This window comes from Pleurodeles waltl, chromosome 9 (assembly GCF_031143425.1).
Source record: "Pleurodeles waltl isolate 20211129_DDA chromosome 9, aPleWal1.hap1.20221129, whole genome shotgun sequence".
In the NCBI taxonomy this organism is placed as follows: Eukaryota; Metazoa; Chordata; class Amphibia; order Caudata; family Salamandridae; genus Pleurodeles; species Pleurodeles waltl.
In genome coordinates, this window is record NC_090448.1 from 993,953,032 (window position 1) to 993,980,671 (window position 27,640).

General features: G+C 44.0%; 1 protein-coding gene across 1 annotated transcript in view; it reads left to right on the forward strand.

The window, feature by feature from the left end:
• Positions 1 to 5,370, forward strand: part of HGSNAT (heparan-alpha-glucosaminide N-acetyltransferase) — a 307,063-nt gene extending 301,693 nt beyond the window's left edge. Inside the window, exon 18 of the mRNA XM_069208519.1 lies at positions 3,805 to 5,370. Coding sequence (XP_069064620.1) covers positions 3,805 to 3,986 — 182 coding nt within the window. The 3' untranslated portion in view covers positions 3,987 to 5,370. The remainder of the gene's footprint in view (positions 1 to 3,804) is intronic.
• The last annotated feature ends 22,270 nt before the right edge of the window (positions 5,371 to 27,640 follow it).

The following is a 27,640-nucleotide window of genomic DNA, read 5'->3' on the forward strand; positions in this document are numbered from 1 at the left end:
CCTCTGAACTTAGCTGTAAACAAGGCTAAAAATCAGGCTGGTACCTTGGTCACATTTGGTCTTTGTGGGCTCTCTATACCCTGTCTCAGCTGCCTAGCTCCCGCCCTTCCGTGGCATTGATTTTCTTTATCAAGTGTGCTGAGAGCAAGGACAGGGGATCTCTTGTAATTGCTTATAGCCTAGGTACCCAGCTCTACCAGGGCTCTGCAATCCTTCGAGACAGTGCCCATGTCTGCTCCATACTGGGATCCCACTCGCAGCTCCATCTGTACACCCCAGTTCACACACTCCAATCCCCTCAGCGGTGCCTGAACCCCACACATGCTGTCTGCCAAAGCACCTCAGTTCTTTCAGTCAGTACACACTGCTGTTCCAGTACTGGGACCTCAGGGGCAGCTCCATCAGTGCACCTCAGTTTACACACTCCAAGCCCCTCAGCTGTGCACGTGCCACAACCCCACACACGCTGTCTGCCAGAGGACCTCAGTTCTTACAGTCAGTACACACTGCTGTTCCAGTACTGAGACCTCGGGCGCAGCTCCATCAGTGCATCTCAGTTCTTACACTCCAAGCCCCTTAGCCATGCCAGAACCCCACATACGCCGTCTGCCAGTGCACCTCAGTGCACATTTCTTCTCAGTACTAAGGCTCACACACCCATCAGTACTCCTCACTTCTGTGGTTCAGAGGCAATGCCACTCCCATACTTGGCCCCACTCACAGCTTCACCAGGGCACCTCCAGGCTAACACTCTGCAACATTGGCGCACCAATACTAGGTTCCACACATAGCTCGATTAACATACCTCACTTCTGACCTTGTGTGCCCGTTACTGTCTAATACTGCAACCCACATACAACTCTGTCAGTGCACCTCAACCCTAACCTGCAGCGCCCCATTATTCCAATAAAAGGAATACTGCGCTCGGTTTCTCATTCCTCACTCGCTGCCTTTCTGATATTCTGGCAATGGGGTGGGACACAGCTCTGTCTATACCCCCAATCCTGATCTGAAGTGCCCCAGTATTACCGTATTGGTGTTCACATACAACTCTGCTAATGTACCCCTCTGCTGTTCTGTAGTTCCCCCCCCTGCTATTCCGCACTCTGACTTCTGTTTGAGGACATGGGCTAGCCAATTGAATGTTTTCTTAGCTGCCATCTTTATTTGGGAGGGACTGTTTCACCTATCTCATTCCGTTCTTTCCTTTACTCTGTTAACTCTCAATGTTTTCTTTCTAACCCACTTTCCTCTTTCCAGCTCTTAAAATCCACAGGTTAACAGTTTCGCTCTTTCTTTCAACTGTTTATTTCTACTCCTTCCCCTTTATTTTCCCCTCTTCCTCTTGCAACCTCTTCTTTCAAACTCGCAAAAATGTGGTTATATGCATCCTTTCATTTATTTTTTTTAGATCTTTCTTCCTTCTTTTCTTTGTTGATTTTCTTATCTTTATCTGCCAATTCACGTTTTACTATGAATCTCTCTTTTTCCCATCTGTATGTTAAAGCCACAAGTTACTTGTCAGGGCCCGAAGTGTCAAAATGGTATTCCCAATCTCTGTCTGAGGGAAATGTGTCAGTACATACATGCCCTGGTTCTTTCGCTGCTTGTTTCTCTCACCATCTCTCTTTTTTCTCTAATGTTAATTTTTCTTTTTTTTCACTCTTCTTTCATTATTTTTTCCTCTCTATCTTTTGTTCGCTAGTTTCCTTCCCTTTTTTCATTTGTCTCATGTTTGCTTTTTTCTTCTCTTAGTTATGTTCTCATTTTTTTCTCTCTTTCCCTTCTTTCTGTTATTTCTTTGCGACCCCTTCTCTTTCTTCCTTTTGTCTGTTGTATTGCTTTCACTTCTCTTTTTCTGCCCCATCCGCTTTCTCTCATGAGGCCTAGTTATCAGTGGAGCAACAGATGCAGTGGCACCGGGGACCTGAGACCTATGGACCTCACTCAACTCTAATTACTGCTGTATTTTCCTACTGAAATTACAGTCATCCATTTATCAAGGGCCCATGACACCATTACTACGCCACTTATCCTCTCCATCTTTACTCCCGACTCCCTCTTTCCTTTCACCCTCCAATCCGTCCCTAATTATATTTTTGTTATGGTGTTTTGAGCATTCCACTCAATGCCAAAAGTTTATTTCTGATAAAGGTTTATATGATAACTGTATATATTTTAAGATAGAGGAAGAAGGTAAATGGAAGTGCTTTAGTTAAATGCTGGGCGACTGGAATTATATGGCAGGAAAAGACGAAATTATGAGGCACTGTTAACTAATTTATGTGGCAAGAAAAGTCCAGGTATGAATTTACAATGCCAATAGCTCTAACTCAAGAAAATGTGAGACCTATTGCATTGTAAATGCTTGTTCCTTATGTGTTTGATGTACGTAGCTGATTTCAGTACTGAAGCCCCAAAATGTGATTAAATAAAACAGGGAAAAATCCAGATACCTATCATTAAATTTTAAAAAAGCACCTGACCCAAAATGGAAAGGTGTAAGTCCCTGTTGGGCAACTGGTTGTGCACAAATCTGACTGTGAGCCCCACTGGGTTACCTAGGACTGAAATATCATGAGTACTAAATTCCCCAAGAGTGGAAAAGACTTAACCTTAAGATTCATCACAGTTGAGTGGTTCAAAAAAATTCTGACCACCAAAAGCGCATTCAAAATTTTATGTGGGCCTTTCTTCAAGTACTCCTATACACAAAAATCTGATCCTGTGATTCACTTTGGAACTTGGGCCTTAGGTGCCTTTTCCATCTTTGCCTATGGGCTCTGCATCATTTGTTCCTTTTCCTCAGCTTCTTTTTCCTTGCTCGCACACTCCAATGGTCAAGGGCTCACTCATTAGTGCTTAAGTGAGGGTCCGGTCAGCAGTATGAATCTTCAAATTGCACGGATAGCATGCTTGATATCTGTGTGACAGAATATATCACAGATGTGCCAACACTTATCCACCTCTTGGGTTGAGGTGCCAAAGAGGATAGATGACAACGTGCTGCCTTCCTCTCGTTTTGCATCCCTTGCTTGTACACTATTATACCAGAGCTATCACCTAGCCTGAGTGGTAGGGCATTACTACAAACATGACTTACATTCAAAATTCCTGCTGTTTGCAAGATTTTCCAGCTAAATCTTTAATCAGATATTTTTCACATTTTGGATTTGACCAAGGAGCTTCTTCTGAGGGCCACAATTATTTTTATTTATCTAGTGTTACATTAAAAATTAATTCTTTGAATGTGGAGGTTATCAATTGGCTAGCTGGATTCATTCAGAAAGTGAGTTTTTCAGTTCAGGAAAGTGTAGTCACAAAAGTAAATTGGTGGTTAGCTATAATATTCTGGGAGGTTTTTCACATTAAAGGTTTTGTAGGTGATAGGAAAGTTGACATAGCCAGTGTCCTCGGAATATGCAACCATTGCCTTTTTCCATTTTCACACAATTTAGACAGAGTTAGTCGCTGGAACTTCAGTTGCTGGGGCATCGTCCACTGAGGAATCAGCCTCATGTGGCAAACATGTAGTTAAATCTCCAAAATTAGTTTACGCAACACAAGGTTGCTGTGAAAACTGTTGTGGGGAGAAGAAACATCAGATACAACTGGAGTAATTTGTACAAAAGAGATAGTTTTTCCTGGTACTTGAACAAAATCCTTTATGAAGCGAGCCTAGAAGGGGGTCTCACTGAGTTTTCCAGATATTACCAAAGAGTCCACTACCTTTTTTTGTTATTTTGAAAATAACTTGCTCTTTACACCTGTTTATCTTGTAATAATCATGTTTTATCACTTAAGGAATGAACTCGATCCTGGTCTACGTGGGGCATGAAATTCTGGAGAACTACTTTCCCTTTTCATGGAAGATGGAGAACAGCCAGTCTCATGCGGAGCACTTAACCCAGAACCTGCTGGCTACATCACTGTGGGTCTTTATCGCTTATGTACTCTACAAAAGAAATATATTCTGGAAGATATAATACAGCGAGCATCCTCAGAGCAATAGAGGCATATGTTTGCATTCATAAAGTACTGAAGTTGATCTTCTACTAACACGTTTATTGAGAAAAAGGGACCATCATTTTGACATGTAGTTTTAGCAACAAATGCTTACAACTTGCATATAATTTTAAAGGGTTTGTACGAGACCAACATTACTTGGTGAAATTAGCATGTATTTTTCAGGCATTAATGAATGTATGAATGTGAATCTCTTTCCATTCTACAGGGATTATGAACTTGTTTCTAAGTGGTCCCTTAAATGGGTCTGCTGTGACAGAATTAGGAGCACAGATCCTTTCAAGATTGCTCCACCCTTGGTGTATCATTCGAAATGCTGTATATACTGAGAACACGTATGATTCTCGTTTTCCATTGACCACAGAATACAGTTTTAAGAATGTTTGCCTGCCATATATCCAGGTGGTTCATCTTCTCTAGTCCAAGAGGACTGAGTATTTTTCCTACTCATGCATATAATTTTCTCTGACTTTTCAAGCTATCATAGTTCTTCCACACGTGCCATACTGCTGGCAGAGAAAATGCTCATATTTTACAGCATCACATAATTACATAATCAAAGCTTAACCAAAATCACTTTAGGTCTCCTTGCCCCTTCATTTAACCCACTTTGCATAATGAGGCAAACTATTAGACATGTGGTCATCAAGACCTAATCATTCTGCTGGGTTTTGTCTCACTTTCGGAAAGAAGCATGCTATATTTGTAAACAAATGAGTGGATGTGCCTTTGTAGTTTGGGTATTTTCCCCATCCCATCAGAATAACTCCATAGTTCCATCTTCACAAGAGAAACCCTAGTGGAAAGTAGTTTAAGGAAGTTGACTTGCTGACCTTTGCATCATATGAGAGACTGTTTATTAAAGCTAATTAAATAATTTAGTTAGTGGGCTGAAACACTTACGGATTCTGTATGAACCTGCAATGCTCAGGTGTGATTTCAGGTGGATGGCTCCATCTCTCATCCATCCGTATACTTGTTGAACGTGAATAACACCGATTTAAGTAATAGGCATGACTGTTAAATGCAGCTTTAGTAGTGGGCGCATCTACAGCAGCAAACATAGGGGGTCATTCTGACCCCGGCGGTCTCAGACCGCCGGGGCCAGGGTCGGCGGGAGCACCGCCGACAGACCGGCGGTGCCCCGCAGGGCATTCTGACCGCGGCGGTTCGGCCGCGGTCAGACAAGGAAAACCGGCGGTCTCCTGACGGTTTTCCGCTGCCCTTGGAATCCCCCATGGCGGCGCAGCTTGCTGCGCCGCCATGGGGGATTCTGACACCCCCTACCGCCATCCTGTTCCTGGCGGTTCGCCCGCCAGGAACAGGATGGCGGTAGGGGGTGCCGCGGGGCCCCTGGGGGCCCCTGCAGTGCCCATGCCAAAGGCATGGGCACTGCAGGGGCCCCCGTAAGAGGGCCCCACTGTGTATTTCAGTGTCTGCAATGCAGACACTGAAATACGCGACGGGTGCAAACTGCACCCGTCGCACCCCTGCAACTACGCCGGCTCAATTCTGAGCCGGCGTCCTCGTTGCAGGGGCATTTCCTCTGGGCCGGCGGGCGCTCTTTTGGAGAGCGCCCGCCGGCCCAGAGGAAATGTCTGAATGGTCGCCGCGGTCTTTTGACCGCGGTGCGGTCATTTGGCGGCTCCATCCAGGCGGGCGGCTCCTGCCGCCCGCCGGGCTCAGAATGAGCCCCATAATGTTATGCTTTTTCAGAAGTTTTTATTAACCTCTCTTTTCAGGAGATCAGACAAGACTTTGGATGGTCGCAGTCTCAATTGAAGTTAGAGAACTTGCAGATTTAGCTCCCCTTGTGAGAGAAACACTAGCACATTCTAAACAAACCCCTTGCCCATTATGTTTCCAGTTGCCACTGGATTATGTTGGTATAGTAATTAGAAAACAGTATCTTAAGATTTAGTTTTGATCAAATACTTGTGTGTGATGTTCAGAAAGTATTCAATCTATGAATTCTGAATCCATTCAGACAGCGTCTCATTCAGTCTGTTAGTTCTGAATCCATTCGGACAGCTTCTTCCCTAGGTTAGTGCCAAGTATGAACTCTAAAAGCGAGGTGTCCCTGTAGGCTTTTGGCTGTGATAGGACAGTGAAAACACTCATACGAAATAGTGTCAGAAAGGTCTGTTGTTTCTATAAAGAATAATATTTAGGAACCCTGCCAATAAGTCTCTTAGTAGCTATATGTTGATCGACTCAGGTCAAGACCATAGGCGGGAAATGCACTGTCTTGGCTTTTACCTAATCACTGGTGTGGTAGGAAAACTGTACTGCTTATGTTTTTGGTGCAAGAGTTTCTATCTTTTTGGCAGGTTTTAGCCGTGATAGTCTAGTCTTGTGGGTTATCTAGCCTCTACACCATACACCTCCGTTCTTTAATAGCTACCTAATTAACTCTTAACTCTATAAGATGATGAGAAACTAGAGGTTCATTGCTCCCATGTGAGAGGTTTACTTCAACTACAGCCACCTTCCAAAGTCAAGATCTCAATTAAGGTCTTTCCTCCCTAGTATTACAGAGGAAAGTCAATTGTGCCGTGGCATCTGGTGAAATTAATTCAGTGTACTGGATCTGTCCTTTAAAGGTGACTGTCTCTTTTGTTTTTTACACATGAAACAGTACTTACTGATATTAATATTAGAAAGGTTGGCTGCTAGCAATGCCTTCATCCTGACAAGCATTCTTTCAGACCCAAGGCTTCCAGGAACTTGCCCTGTTTCCACGTCTAAACAAAGTCAAACTCTAACCTGGTAGGTGCATTTAGAGGTTACTTTTGTCCCTGCATTTCATCTGAAATTAAGTGGGTCACTGAAAGCTTTAGTATAAGTGAGATCCTGGAGGAAATTTAAATTATATTTTTGTGCCTACCCGTTTATGATTTGTAAGTGTTGTCATAGTTTGTGTAGTTTACCAATGTTACTCTCAAGTTTTTTCATTTGATGTGAATCTGATATGTGGTGTGTTTGTTCCAGGCACACATGTTGAACTGTTTTACTAAATAATTTTTTGTAACTATTATATACATTTGTTTCAGGTATTTGTGTTTAAATGTACTATCAAAAGGGCAGGAGTAATTCTTTAAGATAATACCTTCAAAGCGAGTTCTAATACTTTCTATGTAAAATGTAGTTCAAATGTCTAAACAAAGCATAGGGTTTTATATATTTTTTTTATAAATCATTTTTTAATTGTTTACGCTTACATAAAATAAACTAGTTTTTAATATACTGAATGTAAATAAAAAAAAGAAGAAAAACTTTACAAGTACAAAAATGTGGCCATTTGTCATTTAGTCGTTTTGCTTTGAATTATAGAGTTGTTGACACTTGATTGGGAAGTCAGTTTTTCCAGACCTTCATTGGAATTTTTGCCAACAATAGGTTAGATGAAAGGATAGGTTGACTGACCTCCATCATATGAATAATAATGATAAAAGACTCAATACACAGCGCATTAGGTTTGTGTTTTTTTTTCCTCTGGAACGGAGAATTGTCCTTCCTAGGAAAAAAAATAGTGATTCATCCGTTCTGTTGTTTGTTTGTGCAGTGAAGCAGCGTACCACAGCTTCTAATTTGCTTTAAGTGGACATACTACGTGTTAATGAGCACTTGTGCTGTCTACAGAGGCATATTATTTTCAAATCCCTCAGTGGATTTTAGATGGTTGTTTGCATTTTCTACAAATAGAAATATGATTGAGGGATTGTTTAATTGTCAAAATAATTATGTATAAAGCGTGCAGCGTGTGTGCTGCCACACAGACATCTGTATCAGAAACTCAGCAGTACATAAATGTATGCTTTAAACTGAGAATCCAAACGTAATATAAAGGAATACTTAATAAATTTAAATTTGTAGTTTTAAATTCACTACTGGGGTGAATGCCTGACGAAAAAAAAATTAATACATTTATGGGAGCGTGAAATTGTGATATGTTTGAATTGTTCTTGATGGTGATTTGGGAGCTTGGATCCTGAAAGTATTGTGTATGATAAAAATAGTAAGACAATTTTATAGTAACTGTGTGTGGATGAGATCTGTTTTGAAGCCAGTGTTGCACTTTATTGAAAAACACATTTTGCAATTTGCTGAAAAGGTTATGCCGTTGTATGACTTCACAACCTTATTTCTAAGAACCTTGAAGAAGGATATAATAGGCCTGAGTAGTGCTAAGTGAAAGTGGCCTAATCTTGTTTTTATGTTTGATATAATAAAGTTGTTTGTGGAGAATGCATATGCAACTATTGTTGCTATTCATGAAGCAGCTATTCCTGTATAATTATTTGTGGTAGTTGTATGTTTACCATATATTATCACTGAGACCTTGTAAAAATATGCACAAGCTCCAGGAGAGTGTTAAGACAGTTATTCAGTCAATCTAACATAGTAGTTTGTATATTTGCGAATTGATAGTTGAGTAATCTGTAGCTGGTTAAAATCAAAGTGAAGAAATACCCTGACCATATCGTAATCGGGAACATTAATTGCACAGGGGTCTGCATTAAGTGCATGATTAATTTGTCAAGCGAAGTGTTTGATACCGTAAAGATCATCATTTAAACCTAACAGCATGTTTGTCTGAGTGGATGATTCATGAATTTGTGAGCTGCTGCTCGACAGTAGTGACCACCTTAATATATAATGGTACTCTTCACAAATCAAAATGCTAGTTGGCAGACTTGCATCATCTACAGAAAAACAGGCTTATGAAAGATAGTACCCTGTTTGTGCCACAAACTGACAGCAATAGTACATACTTAAGTAAATGGGAATGGAAAATAAAATGTCCTACTTGAATAACCGCTTATCTTAAAGGGTCTTACTCGAACAACTTCTTATGTGAAAGGTTGAATCTCACACCACCCTTGGGGGGGCAAGCTGTTTAATGTTCGTTACTAAGGAGGACAACCTGACATTATGAATCACAAATAGGATAGGACAAGAAATGAGCTTACACCTATTTGAGAGTTACAATTGGTTGGATCAGCGCTTGCCATCGCAAACCATTGATCAGATACCAAATTTCAAAGGAGCAGGTATCTAATTCGCATTGGGACAGCTTCCCCTTTGGGAGTTGTGCTGGGAAGCCTCATGGGAAGAAGATGGTGATCCGGGGGACAATTGGCGGCTTGCTTCTGTGTGGTCTCAAATGGTATTATGTTTTTAAGCGTCACCCATTCTGTTAATGGACATAAGCTGCTTAAAAAAACATGTTTCGCCTTTGGGAACGTAGCTGCAAAGATGGTGGTCGGCTGTCCTTCCAGGCCACCACCCCTGCATTTGCAGGCATTTGCACGGTGGTCACAAATGGCACTCTGCTGCGTTATTATTCTTTAGGCAGGTCATTTTGTGACACGCCCTATTAGTACAAGGTCACATTGCAGAATTACACCAGGCCTAGGTTCCTGGTCACCATCCCAGAAGTGGTGTGGATAGACTACTGACATTTCTGCAGCTTTAACTCCTGATCACAATCATTGAAAGGGTTTCACTTTGTACCTCAGCAAACGAGACATATAAACTGACTCATTCACATGGACATTTTTCTCACAAAGGTATAATTTTTCTTGTTACTGCACAGCAGAAGAGCATGGAGCATGACCTGCAACACAGCATCTGCTGTGTTTTTTAAAAAAAATAACCCATAATTTATTCCATCAACTCGACATTGTACAGGTATATGGGGTCTGACTAATGGGATCAACCTGACAGTTTTAGCATTAGCTGGGATGAAACACTACGTGGAGAGCCAGGTACCAAGCAGATCGAGAGCCTTCATGTTTTCAGCCTGTGACAACTAACTTTTTGCAACCTTGGAAATCAAGCAGTACTTCGTATGGTCGGCACAAGAATGAGGAGACTGCTATCCTGCTAGTATTTTCTCTATTTCCCCTCATAGCACCCATATTTTGGTGCATTTTCTGCTCCAGCTTGCGCCTGGACTAAACATATCTCCGGGATGTGCCACAGTTGTCATGGTGACATGTCCCATACCCAGTGGGGGGAGGGGGAATTTCTTCACATGCATGCTGTGGAACAAGCGCCTCGTATCTATATATAAGTATATAAGCTACCAGATCTCCGCAGAGAGAGAATACGTGTAGGTTACCCACTGAGCAATAGCCATGGATGTAAGCCTTGCTGATAGGAAGCTCTCCACAAAGAAGCTATAGGGCAGCCACAGAAAGAAGTGTGTCACGTGATGAAAGGGAAAATATTCTTTTGTGCTAAAGCTAGAGCTGGATTCTAATTAAAATCAAAGTGCACTTTGGGTTATTTTACTAAGACATAATAGTCTGTGAAATTCATGTTCTCATGTGAAACGTTTACATGTTTTTTAGTTTTGGGTTCAGTTTAAAAAAAGGCTACTATTTTTCATACAATTTATTGGCCGGCTCCTTGTGCGTATCTGGTACTGTAGAATTTTGATAGGATTTATTCTGCTGGGGGCACGGGAATATATTGGTATTCGTGAGACCTGTGCCAGTTAGTGGGGGCTGTATGGAATATCTGTGACCTGACCTAGGCTTCTGTTGTCGGGATATTCATTTTGAGTGCTGTTCTTCAGTTTGGTGAGCCTATGTTACTGCACATGGTTGGGTACTGGCATTCTGTTCTGTTAGATGAGGGGAATTGACAGGGGAACATGTTAGTTATGCGATCATATTTTTAATCCCTAGGAATTGGTCACTCCCTGTATCTCAATGAAGTTCGCACTGGCATCTCAGCTTTCACTATTCGATCCTCTGATTGGAACCGCCCCAACGTTATTGACTCAGTTGCCATAGTAACGGTGATTTAATACATAACAGGTTAGCTAGGTGAGGACCAAATTCCTCCTCTCACTATATGTAGTTTTTTTGTAAACAAATTTTATTGCATTTCTTAACGGCAATAAGTAGGAAATTCAACACTTGTGAGTACATAGCAATAAAAAAATTAAAAAACAACTTTTACATACTCATAAGACCAGTGATCTCCAACCCACTCATTCCCACTTAACTAGCATTCTATTGTCATGTTATCTACCCTACTCCCCATCCCTCATCCTCCCCAACTGTACCCTCCCCCCAGTGATGATACTAGTAGCATGCCTAGATTGTCGTTTTGTGTGTAGATGTGATATGAAGGAGTCAGCCCTCTGCTCTTAACGTGTACGTGGTTCTCCGAATAGCCTACACCTAGAATCTCACCTCTGGGTCATCTTGCACTGCAACTATTTGTTGGGACTATTGACAGTTTCAAAATGGCATCTTATCACCCTTCGCTTAGGGGGACTGGTTCAACCCGGCTTTCTTCTTTAAAGGAATCAACCTCTCACTATATGTAGTTAGGACTAAGTTCATGGACGTCAATTCATCGAAATGCCAGGGGTACCGGAAGTGACATCACATGCCCTTTGACCTTTATTTTCACTCACACACCTACTTACACACAAATCCATACTCACATACTCCCTCTCACATAAACACACTCTCACCTGCAAGCACGCACTTAACATATATTTAAAAGCATTTTCACTTACCTCAGCTGCCATCGAAGGGCATATTCGAGCTGATTGTACTGCATTTTTATTACACTAATAATGAATAATATATTATTACTCGCCATTAGTGTAATTATGAAACTGACAGAAAACAAAGAGTGGAGCCCCGACTGACATCCATAAAGACGAGCTGCCTCTGTGCTTCTGGCACTCAATTTGCCACCTCTGGGGTCAAGGGTCGCAAAGGCAGCAGCAGGGTAGCAGAGGGGAAGCCAGGGGTCGCAGCTGCGCCCCTGGTGACCCCTAAATTACGTCCATGACTAAGGGCCACATGTACAAACCATTTTTCTAGTCGCGTTTGCGACTAGAAAAATGCTTTTTGGGATGTACAAAGCTCAAACTGCAATTTGGTAACTTGTTACCGAATCGCAATTTGGGTGTTGCGATTCGGTATTAGGAAGGGGCGTGACAAGGGCATGTCCAGGGTGTCCCTTCCTAATACCGAATCTAAATGGTATGTATGATTGTTTTGTGACCATGAATGTGGTCACAAAACAATCGCAGTTAGCACCAATTTTAAATTGGTGCTATCCCATTCGCAAAGGGGAAGGGGTCCCTGAGGGACCCCTTCCCCTATGTGAATGCATGTGAAAACATTTTTTAAGAGCAGGCAGTGGTTCCACAGACCACTACCTACTCTTAAAACATGAAACTGAAACGTTTCTTTTTTTTCGTTTCAAATGCAGCCCGTTTAAGCCCTTTAAGGAAAACGGGATGCATTTAAAAAAAGAAAGAAAAAAAAAGATTACTTTATTCAAAATCAGTCACAGACATGGTGGTCTGCTGACACCAGCAGGCCACCATCCCTGTGATTTTTGTGATTCCTGGTGGGTTGCAAATTGAGACCTACCTCATTAATATTAATGAGGCAGGTCTATTTGTGACCCACAGGGGATCGCAAAAGAAACTCAGTGGAATTTCTTACATTTGGAATTGCGATTCCCTAATTGCGATTTGCATGGCATCGCAATTAGGGAATCGCAATTCCAAATATTCGTACATGTGGCCCTAAGTTACTTTCACTTGGTTACTAATACCGTATTTTGGCAGGTTTTATTGTAGCATTTCAATATGATGAAACATGAATACTTGCCATTCGGCTCTGTATATAATTCCTTGTGTTGTACAAAAGGTTGATTGTTGTGTCAGCGTGAGAAAGATTTCTGTACAAATTTGGCAGTAATACTTTTTATTGGAGCTCCCAAATGAGTGCAAAGATAGACATATTGCTTTCAATACGACATAGGTCCTTCTTCGTAGGAGCCAGGACAGGTTAAATCAACTCAGTTCTATGTTATGTGAGCAGAAAGTTGTTTTGATTTCTTAAAATTTCTGCAGTCGGAAGAGACATTCACCGATAAAGCAATGCATGGCTTACAGCTTTGCAGCTACGGTTCTTTAAAATACAAGCTACCATTACCTGCTACATGGAGACCTGCGTTATATACTAAGTCAATTATTATATGCTGAGATTTTTACACATATATTTATTTACCTTGTATTGTATGATTTGTTTAATGTCTGCAGTCAGAAAATGTTTGAAGAACTAAGTATTGTACTCGTATATTGTAATATAGTCTTATAGCCCGCTGCCGAGTAATATATCGGTTGTTAAAGGCCCTGAACTTGAAGTATACGCCCAAGCTGCAGGGGAGGGCCTATAAGGAAGAGAGGGCCTTTAAGAACCGGTTCAGTTCTAGGCAGAGGGATACAAGGATATCAAACATTGCACTTACTGAGGGTAGAAGGTTCAAAATTAAGAAGGTTAGAAACAGAAAGGCAAGCATTGGTGTGTTGGAGCAGAAGGATTAAACCAGCCATTATAAGCCCCGTGCCACTTTATTGTCTTTAATTGAGCTCTCAACTTTCCAGCGTCTAACACTGATGTGCACAGGGCCGGCTTTAGGGCGGTGCAAGCGGTGTGGCTGCACCGGGTGCTGACCTCAGGGGGGCCGCTGTGTTTAGCAATAACTTATGAAACTTGCGATTTAAAAGCATCTGCTGAAAAGTTTATTGTGCATCCAGCCTTCAGGAAGTAATTAAAATGTCAAGATATCTCTTGTTATTAATGTTCTTGCTACAGAGAGAGATCAGACGTTTGGGGCAGCTTTGACCCACCATAAAGTAGTGTAGAGGGTTAATGTGCCTGCTGCAAAGAACAAAATGATATTTTGTGTAGATAGCTGAGTGGATTAGTAAACCCAGCCTATACAAGCACTTTAAAACAAATTAATGCATGTGAAAGGGGGGGGGGGCTATAGAGAGATCAGTGGCACGTTTACCGGATGGTAGTTAGGAATCTGAGGAGGTGGTCATGTGGGGTGGGGGGCACCAAAAAAAGACTGTCGCACAGGGAGCCACCAACACTAGAGCCGGCCTTGGATGTGCACATGATGAGGTTAAATTCCTTTTTCCAGAAACATGCCTCTTTAGCGTTAGGAATGCAGTACCTATAATGTTACATAACTTAATCTTGCAGGTTTAAAGAAAGGCTTGTGTATGCCATGCACGATCATGTCTTCTATTCCTGTTGCACTCCCCAAGGCATTGATATACATTAATAAAAATCACGTATATAGAAAATAAAACTTGTGATTGGTAATGCACAGCGTGATTGTGGCGATTCAGTAGGGATAGATGCTCAATAAGAATTCAAGTTTAGATTAGTTGGGGTCAGCATGTCATGTAGGTAAAGTAACACGGGGCTTAACTAAGGACTTCATAATATTTTTATTTTAGATGACTGCATATTTGAGATGATTGGGGAGAAAAATAGGTTGAGAACCGGCCAGCAGTAATGTATTTCAAAGAAAAAAGGTAAACAAGTTAGCTTTTTGGAATGTCAAAGGCCTGCCAAAACAAACTGCTTGTGTGGAAGCGCGCCAGGTCTGTGCTGGAGAACCAGAATGTCGGTGAGGTAAGAGGGAGGGATCGGTGGGCGGAAGTGTGCTGTATGGAGAGGAGGTGGGGCGTGATAAATTGGTGCTTTGGCTTCCCCCCCCCCTTCTTCCTGGCTCTCCTGGTTTAGCTCGCTGCATTCCTGCGTCACGCCATGTTTCCAGTGAACTCTTCAAGGGCAGGCATGGTGGGATGAAAGAAATTAATCAGCTAAGCGATGAAATACTCCGCTCAAGTGACGGACAAAAACACTCAAGGTTTTGCCCTCACAGAAGCTGGTGGTGATTCGCCCAGCTGCGATGCCCCGTCAGGAAGTTCACGTTACTGGCAAACAGTGTGCTTGGGGGGTGTTGAAGCCCAGAGCCTCGTGGGGCAGGTGTTGCAGGTATTAAGATGTATTGGAAAGGAAACGTGAAATAACGCTAAGCAGCTGATCATTTTGGCAGTGGATCTGATTGATCAGTAGTGGCCAGTTAAATTAACACTGAGCTCATCCGAACTATTATATTATTCGCTCAGTGTCAAGGGTTCAGGAAGACAAATTCATGGCAACACAAAAGGTATATTCGTCCAATAGAAATCGTTTTGGGCCAAATTGAGTTAACACCAATCTGGGTCTCTTGCTGGATTTGGTAATTCCAATACAGCAAGCCATACTGAATATATTAACAGACGACAGAGGGTAGATGACACATTTATACAGGGGTCGGTATCAATTAGTCAAAGGAGAGATGTGAAGTACCAACTAAGTACACCAGTGAAGTGCCAATGGGATATATGCTGTACACGAAGTTGTTCTGTTGAGAGCGTACTAGTGCCCTAGATCTACCACAATACCTTTACGTCCGTTTGCCGTCACTATTTAATCTGCCAACCAGACCTAATTCGGGGTATAAAACACAATTATACCACAAATATGTGAAAAATATGCACATGTCTTGCATACATCTTGGTATACAGACCTGCAGTGGGCATTCACATCCTGGCTGCAGCGTATTATAAAAGGGAAAGAAGGATCCATGGAAATTCATCTTGTGACACAGAAGGTTATATTTGGGGGACTCTTCCTGCCATTTGGAGGTTTATTTGAGTCTTTATGTTGCAGTTTTTTTTTTACAGTTTTATTAAAGATCTGATCACTTTTCATGAAGATTTAAGGGTGTCTACAGTTAAGGAGACATAATTAGGTTCTCAGCTTCTCCCTAAAACACACAAAGGTAATTCTCTTTCTTATGTAGTGTGCACATTGTTATTTCTGCGGTTTCTGGCTCCTTTCTCCAATGGTCTCTGGCCCCCCCATCTCTGGCGTATAACCAACCATGCACTAATGATGACCTCAGAAATTACATCACTAATGACATTTTAAATTGAATCATTGAGGACACCACTGAGGAAGCAACCACACATACCTGCCAATCATTGAATAAGCACCTTGGTTATAAAATGGCCAGCGCTATTGGCTTTGATGATGCTTCTTTGGGGATTGTGTACTTTATTTAGCTAAAGGAGGTCAGCTTGGTTAATGCAGTCCTCAGCTCTGACATACACCCATCATCTGAAATATCTTGTTTTGATCATCAGGTTAAAGTTTGACTGAAAGTAAAAATGTACTAAAAAAATAATTGTTACGTTATAGGTTCTTTTGCCGGCTTTGGAATGGGCCAAAGAAAGATTTGATATTGGACTTTTTACATGGACGTCTTGTGGAGACATATTTTTTTTTTTTTTTTTTTTTTTTTTACTGATGAAACTCGCATTTTCAGTGTGTAATACACGGTTGACGTTTTCTTAGTTGAAAGAAAGCAGCTTTCACATAACGAAAACTCTCCAGATAGTTCATGGTATATTTTAATAATATAGCCATGGCGTACCACAATAAGGAGTTACAAAACATCTCGATAAATGTTACTGAAAATGCCTGAAAGTATGGACAGACATTGTATAACCCACACAGCGTAATTTAAGACTTGCAGTTATAAAGACATGTTTTAAAGCCTGTTACTATTCACCCCCAAAGTAGGCTCGTAATATACAATGCTCCGTGAAGATCTAACTTGCTGCACCAACAGGAACTTATGAATCAATGGCAAATGTATCTGCTTGTTATAATGATGACATTAATGATGTACATCTTACGGTACTCTTTATGGTACTTAAGGAGGTATTTAAAGCCAACCCGGCTGTTCTGAGGAGAAAGTTGAAGTCTTACGTTCTAATTGGTGTCCTCTGTTAGAGACACACATTTCTGATGATTGTTTGTAGAGTCAAGAAGGTGAGATCAATGAGCAGTGTTTTTTCTGTTTAGTGACTTGGTATCAGAACCCGTTCTTGGGTCCACAGGGCAGACAAGGGGTGCTGGGCACCAGTTGTGATGGTTGAGGTAATTTGACATTATTGTCTAGGGGTCTGGCCTACTATGGCCCTGCCAACTGGGTCAAATATTCCCTTTCCACACTTTACTCTCAGGGTGGCGAAGGTGGGCAGTCAAATGGGTCTCAGAGAAGAAGTGCGGGAGAAAAGAGCTCAGAACTCAACAGTCAATATCATATTTTGAAATGAAATGCTCATGTTTTAGTTAAAAAGAAAGTACTATATCACAGCAAAACAAAATATTACATAGCTCAACCGTGTTTTCCCTTCAGGTCTGTAATTCTATTTGCGATCTTACACCCATTGAGTAACCTCCCCCTTCCATAGGGAGTCTCCTAATGTTTATGCTCCTTGTTTATTCCAAGAATCACACAAATGTGCAGTCAACTCAAAGCTACCCCACAGCTTTCACCTATTTATGTCCCCATGGCATAAGACTTACATTTGTACCATGGTATTTGCGCTTCCAGTGTCTCCTTCCATTCACAGTTAGGTCCTCCTTTTACCTTCTTCACTCACTGTAGGCGCAGTTATGGTGGTGCGTTTGTGTGCGTTCAGCATTTTGTACTGTTCCGGCGGTGACTCTTGCACTGCAGGTGCTGTGATACCGACCTCACCTAAAGTTTGACCACTGGATGTGGATGTGCTCACAAAGCGACACTCATCTTCACAAGTAATGGGCTCGCAGACTGGGTATAGATAGGTGCTAGGATACGGATGGTGCGGACTCCTGACTGGACGACTGTATGTGGATGTCTTCAGCAGTTGCAGCCTCTGAGATGGTCAGGGCTTCTGCATGGGTTGCAACAACTGATCTCTGCTGTCGGCAGTGGCAGCACCATTCTCTTGGGCACTTAGCGGAAGGCTGAACAACACAATGATGCTTGGCACTTCAAAGTATTGTCACAGTTCACAGGAGGAACAGTTGAGCCCTTCACAGGTAGGAATGATGATGTGTCGAAGGAGGGTTATCCAAAACAATGACACAAGTGTGACCTCTCTGTACCTGGCTGTCATTACCCTTCTTAAAGCAGCAGTTAGGGACAGACAAAAGGGCATGCCCTGCCTAGATATTTACCTTGGATGACAGTGGCACCTCTACCTCACATCTACTGGCTCGCAAACGGCGGGAAGAACTAAATAGTAGCCCTTTGCCAAAAAGGTCTTCATTGAATTTCTATGCCTAATCCCGTTTCCATCCTCCCTCAATTCAGTGTCTGGGTTTCCACCCTCAAGTCACTGGAATGCAGTGAATATACTTCCACTTTCTAGAAATGCTGTATCTCTATTTTGTTCCATGCTAAACCAGGGTCCATTCAAAATGGGACCCACTGGTCTTAAAACAAGAGTCCTACTGCTACTTATGTGCTACACACTCACTCAACATACATGTGCTTAAAACGCACAAAGAATGTTAACACAAGACCTGGATTTACATGAATGCAGAAATGTACATGAGAAGGATCGGTAGAATGCGCTCTCCACTTTCAGAAACAAAAATGTATGGTTTAATGCAGTCATAAATGCTTTACATGACTACTCGGCGCATGGACAGTAGTCCTGTGTCTATGATAAGGGCACACTTTGTGCAACCGTCTAGGTCACAGAACAGAGTCTGGACCTTGCATTACCATGGACATTCTTATGCCTTAATGCACATGCTAGATTAACGTGACGCCAGGGCCAGTTAATCCATTTTCACCTGCTGTTAGGTACGCAGGTCAGAGGTACGTGCCTGCTCACCATACAGAGAACAATCCTATCCCAACACTGAGGCTTGGAACTCGCCTCTAGAGAAGCCCAAACTGATCAAACACGATTTGCCCTGCAAGAAGAAAAATTAACAACTTTGTCCAGATTTTAACTGCTTTTTATGAATTAACAATACCTAGATTGGCGTTTTCGGCACCAGAGAGCAATTTAGCTTTTAAAAATAAACACCAGGCATCAAATCATATACTCGTAGGTGTCACAATTAGCAGCAATACCACAACAGCACTCAAAGCTACTTGAAATCATAGCCTTGAAGAGCAAAATTTGCCGATGCCTCCAGATTCTTCTATCATTAATTCAATGAGTGACTTAATTTTCTTATAATCCTTTATTACCTAATGACTATCCCCATTTCAATAATTACGACCTTTTTTGACTGACTTAGCTATACTCTGCCCTGACTAATCCATGGTGGGAGACAAGCAGTGTGACTAAAAAAACCCAGCTAACGACAAATTGAAGGACCAATTCCTCTGGGTGGAATTGCAAAAAAAGGTAGTTAATTTTTAAGGCCTTGGTTAACTCGCTTGGTCTACCTGTTATCCTGGGGATAAAAGCTGGATGACACAGTCACATTGATGTGAATGTTTTTACACAACCTCTCCCAAAAATGTGAGATAAATTGAGAACCCTATCAGAAATTATTACTTTTGGAAATCTATGCAACCAAAATGTCTTATGAAATGAACGATCTTCGAGAGCGAGCCAACAGTGGTATACTTACTCAGTTCCCGTCCAAGGGAGTTAAGGCTGCAACAAAATCAATGAAAATTGTGTACCAGAGCTCAGGAAGAGCTAGCAGAAGTCACACTAATACTGAGGGCCTTGAATGGGAAACCTTTCTCTGAGCACAAAATGGGCAGGACGTCATATATAAATTAGTTTCATTATGGACAGATGGCCACCAGAAAGGTCTGAGAAGCAATTCCACAGCTGCCTTAACTCCTGTCTGACCGACAATAGGTGTTACGCATGGGCTTGTGAACCTGCTTTTCTTTCTATAGTCGCCTCCCTTCCCTTTTGTAGCACTTCAACCTTGCTGGCTGTACAGTTTCGGCTGTGGCACGCAGATGACGTTTCTCTTGTTTTCATTGAATGCGGCACACATGATCAATGTGTTAGTGCAGATTGACCTCAAGGCTTCAGCGTGCATTAGTTCCTGCCATTCAGGCACGAAGCACATGTTTGCGTTAGACAACTAACTCCTAACCCAGTGGTTCCCACCCTGTGGTCCGGGGACCCCTGGGGGTCCGCAAAGTCTCAGAAGGAGGTCTGCAACTGCTTAGAAAATTCAATAATATTAACTGATTAGGTTCCCAGCTTTCAATAATGACTTAGTAGGGAGACCCCGTATTCCAATAATGATTCAGCGGGGGACCCAGGGTTCCTGTAAAGATACAAGTGGGAGTCCACAGAAGTCAAAAGGTTGAGAACCACTGTCCTAATCAATAGGCTTATATGTAGTCAGAATCCATTCCACGTTTTTGTTTGTGATAAATCATCTTAAACTACTTCCTAAAAATATCTTTGCCCAATCCAAGATGGAGTCTTATAACGTCCTGTATTTTTAAGTAGATTAAGTGGCTTAGGCCAGGGTTCTGCAAAGTCGGTCCTGGAGAGCCGGGTCCATGCCAGATTTTTAGCATATCCACATTTAGAAAAAATATGTTTCAGAAATCTACATGTTTCTAAATGTGGATATGCTAAAAATATGGCATGGACCCGGCTCTCCAGGACCGACATTGCAGAACCCTGGCTTAGGCTAACTATTTGGCACGTTGCAACATGGACTTGCTGTTGCAAATTCCATGCAGCTCCTGTGCTGCTGCTATTCTTCCTACTTCTGTTCCTGAATCTGCTTGGCCCTATCTTCTGGCTGGGCTAGAGAGTTTTTTTCTCCCATTGAATTTTTCCCTCTGATAGACTAATGCTTCCAGTTGCTTCACTACACGCTCTGGCTCCAGGGATATATAATTAGACCTGGCGCCAGATTTGGGTAAATTGAGCTACAAGCCTTATCTGGGTATCAAGAGCTTTTGTCACCCTACTGCCACCCGGAGACCTGCCTTGGAAAGACCTGACAACAGGAGAGTCATGACACATCCGCAGGACCTCCAATCTCACTTCTTGCTTAGGAATAAATAATGCTTGGCCTTTCAAATAGAATTTATCATGTTGAGTCAAGGTTTTCCTTTGCCCCTCCATCTCATTGCCAGATACTTGGATATAGCTTGTTTTCACTCTTTCCCCCAAAAATTGCTCAGCTCCCAAGATTCTTGCACTTGGAATGAACCTTAGTTGAAAGTGAGAGGCATATGGGTATTTCTGAGATAAGGCAGCAACCACAACATTCCAGGGCCCAAGTATGTAAGTGATAATGAAGTTATATTGATTACAAAATGTTCCCAACTGATTTAATGACTGTTACATGTTTCTGAAAATTTGCAAATTCCGATGAATTCTTTCAGATTTAGTAAGACTATGAGACAGGTAAAAGATGATCTGATAGAGACTTTAAGCTGTAGATTCCTTACCTTTGAATTTCCCCCAGGTGTCATACTGTGCCCGGAGATTTTTGTGAGCAGTACCCCTGCGTGCCATTAGGTGGCATCGATCGGCTCTGCATCCACCTGTCGTCGACTCCACCCGGTGTACTGTCAGTTCTTTTCTTTCTGAACCGACAAATGCTGATCCGAAAAGAGCAACCCCTCAGTCATTTTTTGACTGGCTTTTTTCAACCTTTCATCAAAGATTTTTTTCGAGTGTTCTACTCCTGGTGCATCAAGGATGTCATTGAGAAAGAGCGGCTTCAAGCCCTGTGGACTTTGAAGGAGCAGTCCCTAAAGCCGATGGTGGCCTGACGCTCGACTCCACGCAAGTCAAGATCTCAGTCGAGAGGAAGGTTCTGGGATCAGTCGCGGAGTCCTCCATCGTCGTTGTACCACTCCAAGTCCTTGGGCAATTGGGTAAGCTGAGGCACAAGAAGAAATCTAAGAAGTCCAAGTGTTCCTCGACTTCTCCTCATCTGTTGGCCAACGAGATGAGGGAGTTATAGGCATCGCTCTGCGGAGCCTGGGCCTCGGCCGACTCTACACCTCCCTGGACTTCCAGGAGCAAAAGCGACCCCTGCCCAGCTCAAAGAGTTTTACGAGGCCATGCGCCTCACTTTTGGGAAGTCTAATACTGCTGGAGCAACTTTGGGCCCAACGGAGTCGGGAGGGGCGCCTTTGGGGTCCTTGCTGACAGGTTCGGCCTCAGTGCCGAGGGGAACTCAAGGATCCAGCCTTTTATTCAGACCAGCATTGGTCGTGCCACCCCAATCTTCCCCGATGCCAGTCCCGATGAGGACAGTCCCTGCACTGTCTGCACCTACGGGCTGCACCATCCCCATTGTAGTCCCCAGCTCCGAAACTGAGCCAGATGGGTGTCATAAACCGATAATTCCAATGCCAGCAGGAGTCTTAACTCCTAGGGCAGATCCTGAGCCCTTTTCTTATGGGTTAGGCTTTGGGGGTGAATGGGAGGAGTCACTGGACCTTTTAGAATACCAGCTCCATGAAGACCAACCTATGGACCAGTGTAGAGACTTGGGCGAAGCCAGTGAACTGGATGCTGACATGCTTTCTCCCTCTACAGTGGCTACAGAGGAGAGTGATTCTTACTCTATGGTGGTAAGGAGGATGGCTGAGGTCCTGGACCTTGAGTTGCCCTAGGTGGCTGTCAGGACTAATCTCCTGACAGAGGTGCTACAGACCTCAGAACCCATGCTCTTATTTAATGAGGCCCTCACAACATCCTACAGGTTTCCTGGTCCAAACCCAGCACAGGGGCTGCTGTGAACCAGACAATTGCCTGACGCCACCGCCCAGCTCCAGGCAATCCAAGTTTTCTGAAGCAACGCCCCTCCCCTGAGAGCTTGGCTATCCAAGCCTCAACCTCCAAGGGTGTGTTCCATTCCGCTCCCCCGGATAAGGAATCCAAAAGATGGACCCACTTGGGATGAAGATGTTTTCTTCCGTCAGCCTTGCATTGCGGTCCGTGATCACCGCATGCCTTTTGGGACATTATTCTCGCACACTGTGGGTTACGGTTGCGCAAGAGCTGCTACATGGCCTAGAGGAGGCCAAAGCTGTACTCTCTCAGGCTGTTGCCGATGGGAGAGACGCAGTGAAGTTCACAAGCCGTTGAGGACTGGACATGACCGATTCTCTCGGCAGAGCGGTTTCATTAACAGTGGCCCTGAGGTGCCACACGTGGCTGAGGATGTCTGGCTTTTCAGTGGATGGCCATGCTTCCTTGATGGACATACCCTTTGATGGCACCTGTCTCTTTGACGACAAGGCAGACTTGTTGCTCAAGCGCATCAAAGATTCTCAGGCCATGGCCAGGTCCTTGGGCTACAAAGAAGTTGCAGCTCTCGGCCGAGGGAGCCACTGTAGGAAAGTACCCTCTTTTTGGCATGGTTACCCCCACTTTTGCCTGCTGTCAGTGTGTTTTGACTGTGTTCACTGGGATCCTGCTAACCAGGACCATAGTGACTGTACTCTCTCCCTCTAAATTTGGTTGCTTAGGACTTAGCACAACCTATTTCTGGTACAGGAACGCTCTGGCATACTGGTGCCCCCATGTAAGTCCCTAGTATATGGTATTTAGACACACAGGGCATTGGGGAACCAGGGGTTCCCCATGGGCTGCAGCATGTATTATAACACCCCTGGGAGCCCATGCAAAATGTGTCTGCAGGCCTGCCATTGCAGCCTGCGTGGAAAGGTGCATGCACTCTTTTACTGCAGGTCACTGCACCAGGTCACTGTAAGTCACCCCTATAGTAAGCCCTCCTAGCCCAGAGGGCTGGGTGCAGGTACCTGTGTGTGAGGGCACCCCTGCATGAGCAGAGGTGCACCTACGAACTCAAGCTCTATTACACTGGACTTTGTAAGTGTGGAGAAGCCATTTTATCTGTGTACTGGACACAGGTGTCCAGCTACATAATGGTAACTCCGAACCTGGGAATGTTTGGTATCAAACATGTCGGAATCATACCCCAATACTGTTGCCAGTATTGGTTGTATGATTCCATGCACTCAGGGGGCTACTATTGCTCCTACTAGTCTTTTGGGTTTTCCGGGCAACCCACGCTGCTGCCACCCCTCAGACAGGTCTGCTTGACCAACTCAGGCAGAGGAAGGCAGAACAAAGGATTTCCTGTGGGAGAAGGAGATAACACCCTCTCCCTTGGAAATAGGTGTTACATGGCTTGGGAGGTGTAGCCTCCCCAAGCCACTGGTATGCTTTGAAGGGCACATTTGGTGCCCTCCTTGCATAAACTGGTTTGCACCAGTCCAGGGACACCTCGTCCCTGCTCTGGCACAAAACTGGACAATGGAAAGGGGAGTGACCACTTCCCTGTCCATCACCACCCCAGGGGTGCTACCATCTTGAATCCAAGCTGAGCAGTGGCCCCGGGGAGCATCTGAGTGGCCAGGTCAAGCAGGTGACGTCACAGCCCCCTCCTGATAGATGGTCACCCTGCTAGGTGACCAGTCCCCCTTCCTGGGATATTTAAGGTCTCCCTCTTGGGTGGGTACTCTGATTCGATGTGCAAGATTCCAGCGGGACTCTTCTGCATCGTTTACTTCATCTTCTGGCCACCGGGACTGCTACTGGACCCTCCAGGAACCGACAATCTGCAACTCCAGCGAAGACTCCGCTTTGCAACATTGTTTCTCTGGCTCCTACCAGCAATTGCAACATGTCCCTGGCTGTGCATCCTTTGAGGGCAACGAGTCTTTAGCCTGCACAAGAAGTAAGAAGGAATCTCCTTCAGAGGGAAGGAGTCACTCCCCTGCATCTGCCAGCACCAACTGCAACGAAGACTGTCTGCATGGATCGTCTCTCTTCCAGAACTGTGTGGATCCTGCATCACAGGTGGTAGTCTGGAGAGGTCTCCTTGGTCCTCTCTACCATCTATACACCTTGGGAGATGATAATCCCTTGCCTCTGCTTGCAGGACAGTACCCCTGTGCACTGCAAATCTTGCAACTACCAAGGCTTGTTTGTTCCTCTTTCAAGGGATCTTCAGGCTCCGTGTAGCCCTTGGCCAGAGCACTCCCTCGTGCAAAGCACATTCCCGTGCATGCTGCTCCAGCGACGTGGAACTCCTCTTCAGGTGTGCTAAGTGGGCCTCACCGCAACTCCTGTGCCTGCTGCCCATGGGTCGCCTGTGGGGGCTGCTCCTCTTCTTGTGAGTCTCCCAGCTGCGAAGGGTCATCTCGGACTCTCCTCCTTTGATTGAGTCCCCTGGACCTTGCTGGTACTCTTCAGCCTAGCAAAACCTTCTTCTCCGACTCTTGCATTTGCCAAGGCTTGTTGGTCGTTTTCCAGCACCACTGACCGACTGTATCACGACCGCCGATGTGGGACACCACTTGCATCACTCCTGGAACTACTCTTCTGCTCCTGTGCTGCACTGCTGACTTTCTTCATCCACTGTCGACCTTGTCCTGCATCCACAAAAGTGTGGGTATTGGCTCCTGCCACAGCCGGACACTTCAACTCAAACTGGACTTGGTCCCCTTCCTTTGCAGGTCCTCTCCTTTCAGGATATCTCTTTGGTTTCTTCCAGTCTTGTCTGGGTCTTGCACAGTCCTTTTCTAAAATCCCCCTGTTGGTTTTGGGAAAAAACAGGTACTTACCTCTTCTCTCCTGGTCGTTGGGGGGCACCCTGGTACTTATCTCTTGGGGTTCTTAGTTTCTCCAGCTCCCCTCTACTGATTCCACTACCTTGGGTGGATGACTGCCTTTCACATTCCACTTTTTTAGTATGACACCTCCCCCCAGGCCCTCACTATTTGCTATTGCTTTTGCCAATGCCTATTGCTTTCTTTGCTATTTCCTGATTGCTAATGTGCTTATAATAGTGTATATAATATATAATATATATATAGATAGTATATATATTATATATATATTAACTATATATAAGTTAGTGTATAGTGTATTATAATATAATATAATAGCTTACAATACTTACCTCCAGTTGGGGTATTGGCTATACAGTATTTCAGTATTTGTGTTACCATAATAAAGTACCTTTATTTTTGTAACACTATGTGGTTCTTTCATGTGTGTAAGTGCTGTGTGACTATATTGGTATTGCATAAGCTTTCTGTGTGTCCTAGATAAGTCTAGGCTGCCCATCCACAGCTACCTCTAGAGAGCCCAAGCTTTCTAGACACTGCCTACACTTCACTAATAGCGGATACCTGGACCTGGTATAAGGTGATAACACTGTAGGTGCTCATCACACAGCAGGCCAGCTTCCCACAGTCATAGAGAGCGTTCCCGTGCCAGAAGTAGGTTGTGGTTGCTATTCCTGATACTTTCTGGTCTCCAAAAAGGACCATAGCCTCCGTCATATCCTTGACCTTTGGGCCCTCAATGTCTTTCTCAAGAAGAAAAAGTTCAAGATGCTCACTCTGACTCAGGTTCTATCTGCCCTGGACGCAGAAGACTGGATAGTAGTGTTGGACTTGCAGGGCGCTTAGTTTCATATCACTATCCTGACTGCCCACAGACGTTACTTGTGGTTCACAGTATGCCACGAGCACTTTCAGTTCACCATGCTCCTTTTTGGCCTTACCAGGGCCCTTTTTATGTTCACCTAGGTGATTACGGTGTTTGCAGCTCATCTGCAGAGATCAGGGGTTTAGTACTCCCTTCTCTTGAATATTGGTGGATGAAGGCGGGCTCGCCCCACGCTGTCGTCTCCCACCTCTAGAGTATGGTGGTCCTCCTGCATTTGCTGGGGTTCACTATAAACATGCCAGAGTCACACGTGATTCCCTCTCAGACACTCCCTTTTAACGAGCCTATCCTCCCAAGCGATGAGTCCAGGATATTCAGGCTATGATACAGATGTTTCAGCCTCTATCCTGGATTTTGATGAGAATGACTTTGCGGCTGCTAGGCCTCATGGCCTCCTGCATCCTGCTGGTGACATGCCAGATGGCATATGCAGGCTCTGGAGTGGGTACAGCATCAGGGGAATCTCTCCAATAATGTCCAGATCTGAGAGGGAACTGCAAAAGATCTGCAGTGGTGGTTAACAAACCGTGATTGGGTCAGAGGCAGATCCCTCTCCCTTCCCCAACCAGATCTGACAGTAGTAACAGATGCGTCACTCCTGGAATAGGGTGGCCACTTGGGAAAGATGGAGATCAGAGGCGTCTGGTCTCTGGCGGAATCCGGGATCCACATCAACCTGTTTGGAGCTCTGTGCGATCCAGCTAGCATTCAATGCATTTCTTCCCTCTTTTGTGGGAAAGATGCTGCAGGAGTTCCCAGACAACAACGCCGCCATGTGGTACTGCAACAAGCAGGGCAGCGGTGTGGTTGTGGACCCTTTGTCAAGAGGGTCTGCATTTGGAACAGCAAGGCATATCCCTGGTGGTTCAATATCTGGCACGATCTCTGAAGCCAGAGCAGACAAACTCAGCCGAAAATGTCTAGCAGATCACAAATGGCTTCTCCATCCGGAGATGGTGCAAGGTCTCTTTCAGAAATAGGGAGAGCTTTAGTTAGATCTGTTCTCCTCCGCAGAGAACCCACAATGTCAGCAGTTTTGCGCTTTGGAGTTTCCAAGACAGCAATTGCCCAGAGACGCTTTTCATCTTGAATGGAACTCAGGCTTCCTGTAAGCCTTTTTGCTCATAACACTTCTGACCAGAGTTCTCAAGAAGATCAAGAACGATCGAGCCTGAGTAATCCTTATGGCTCTGGACTGGGCATGGAAAGTCTGGTATCCCGAGCTGCTGAGAATGACTATCGATCCTCCGATCAGACTCCCCCTTCGGGAGAATCTTGTTTCGCAGCAGCAGGGGAGGGTTCCGCACCTGAACCTGAAGGTTATTTGTCTGCTATTCCGCCACCTAATGGCCCGCATGGGTACTGCTTACGAAACTCTCCAGATCCAGACTGAAGCCTGGGGAAATTCACAGGTAAGAAATC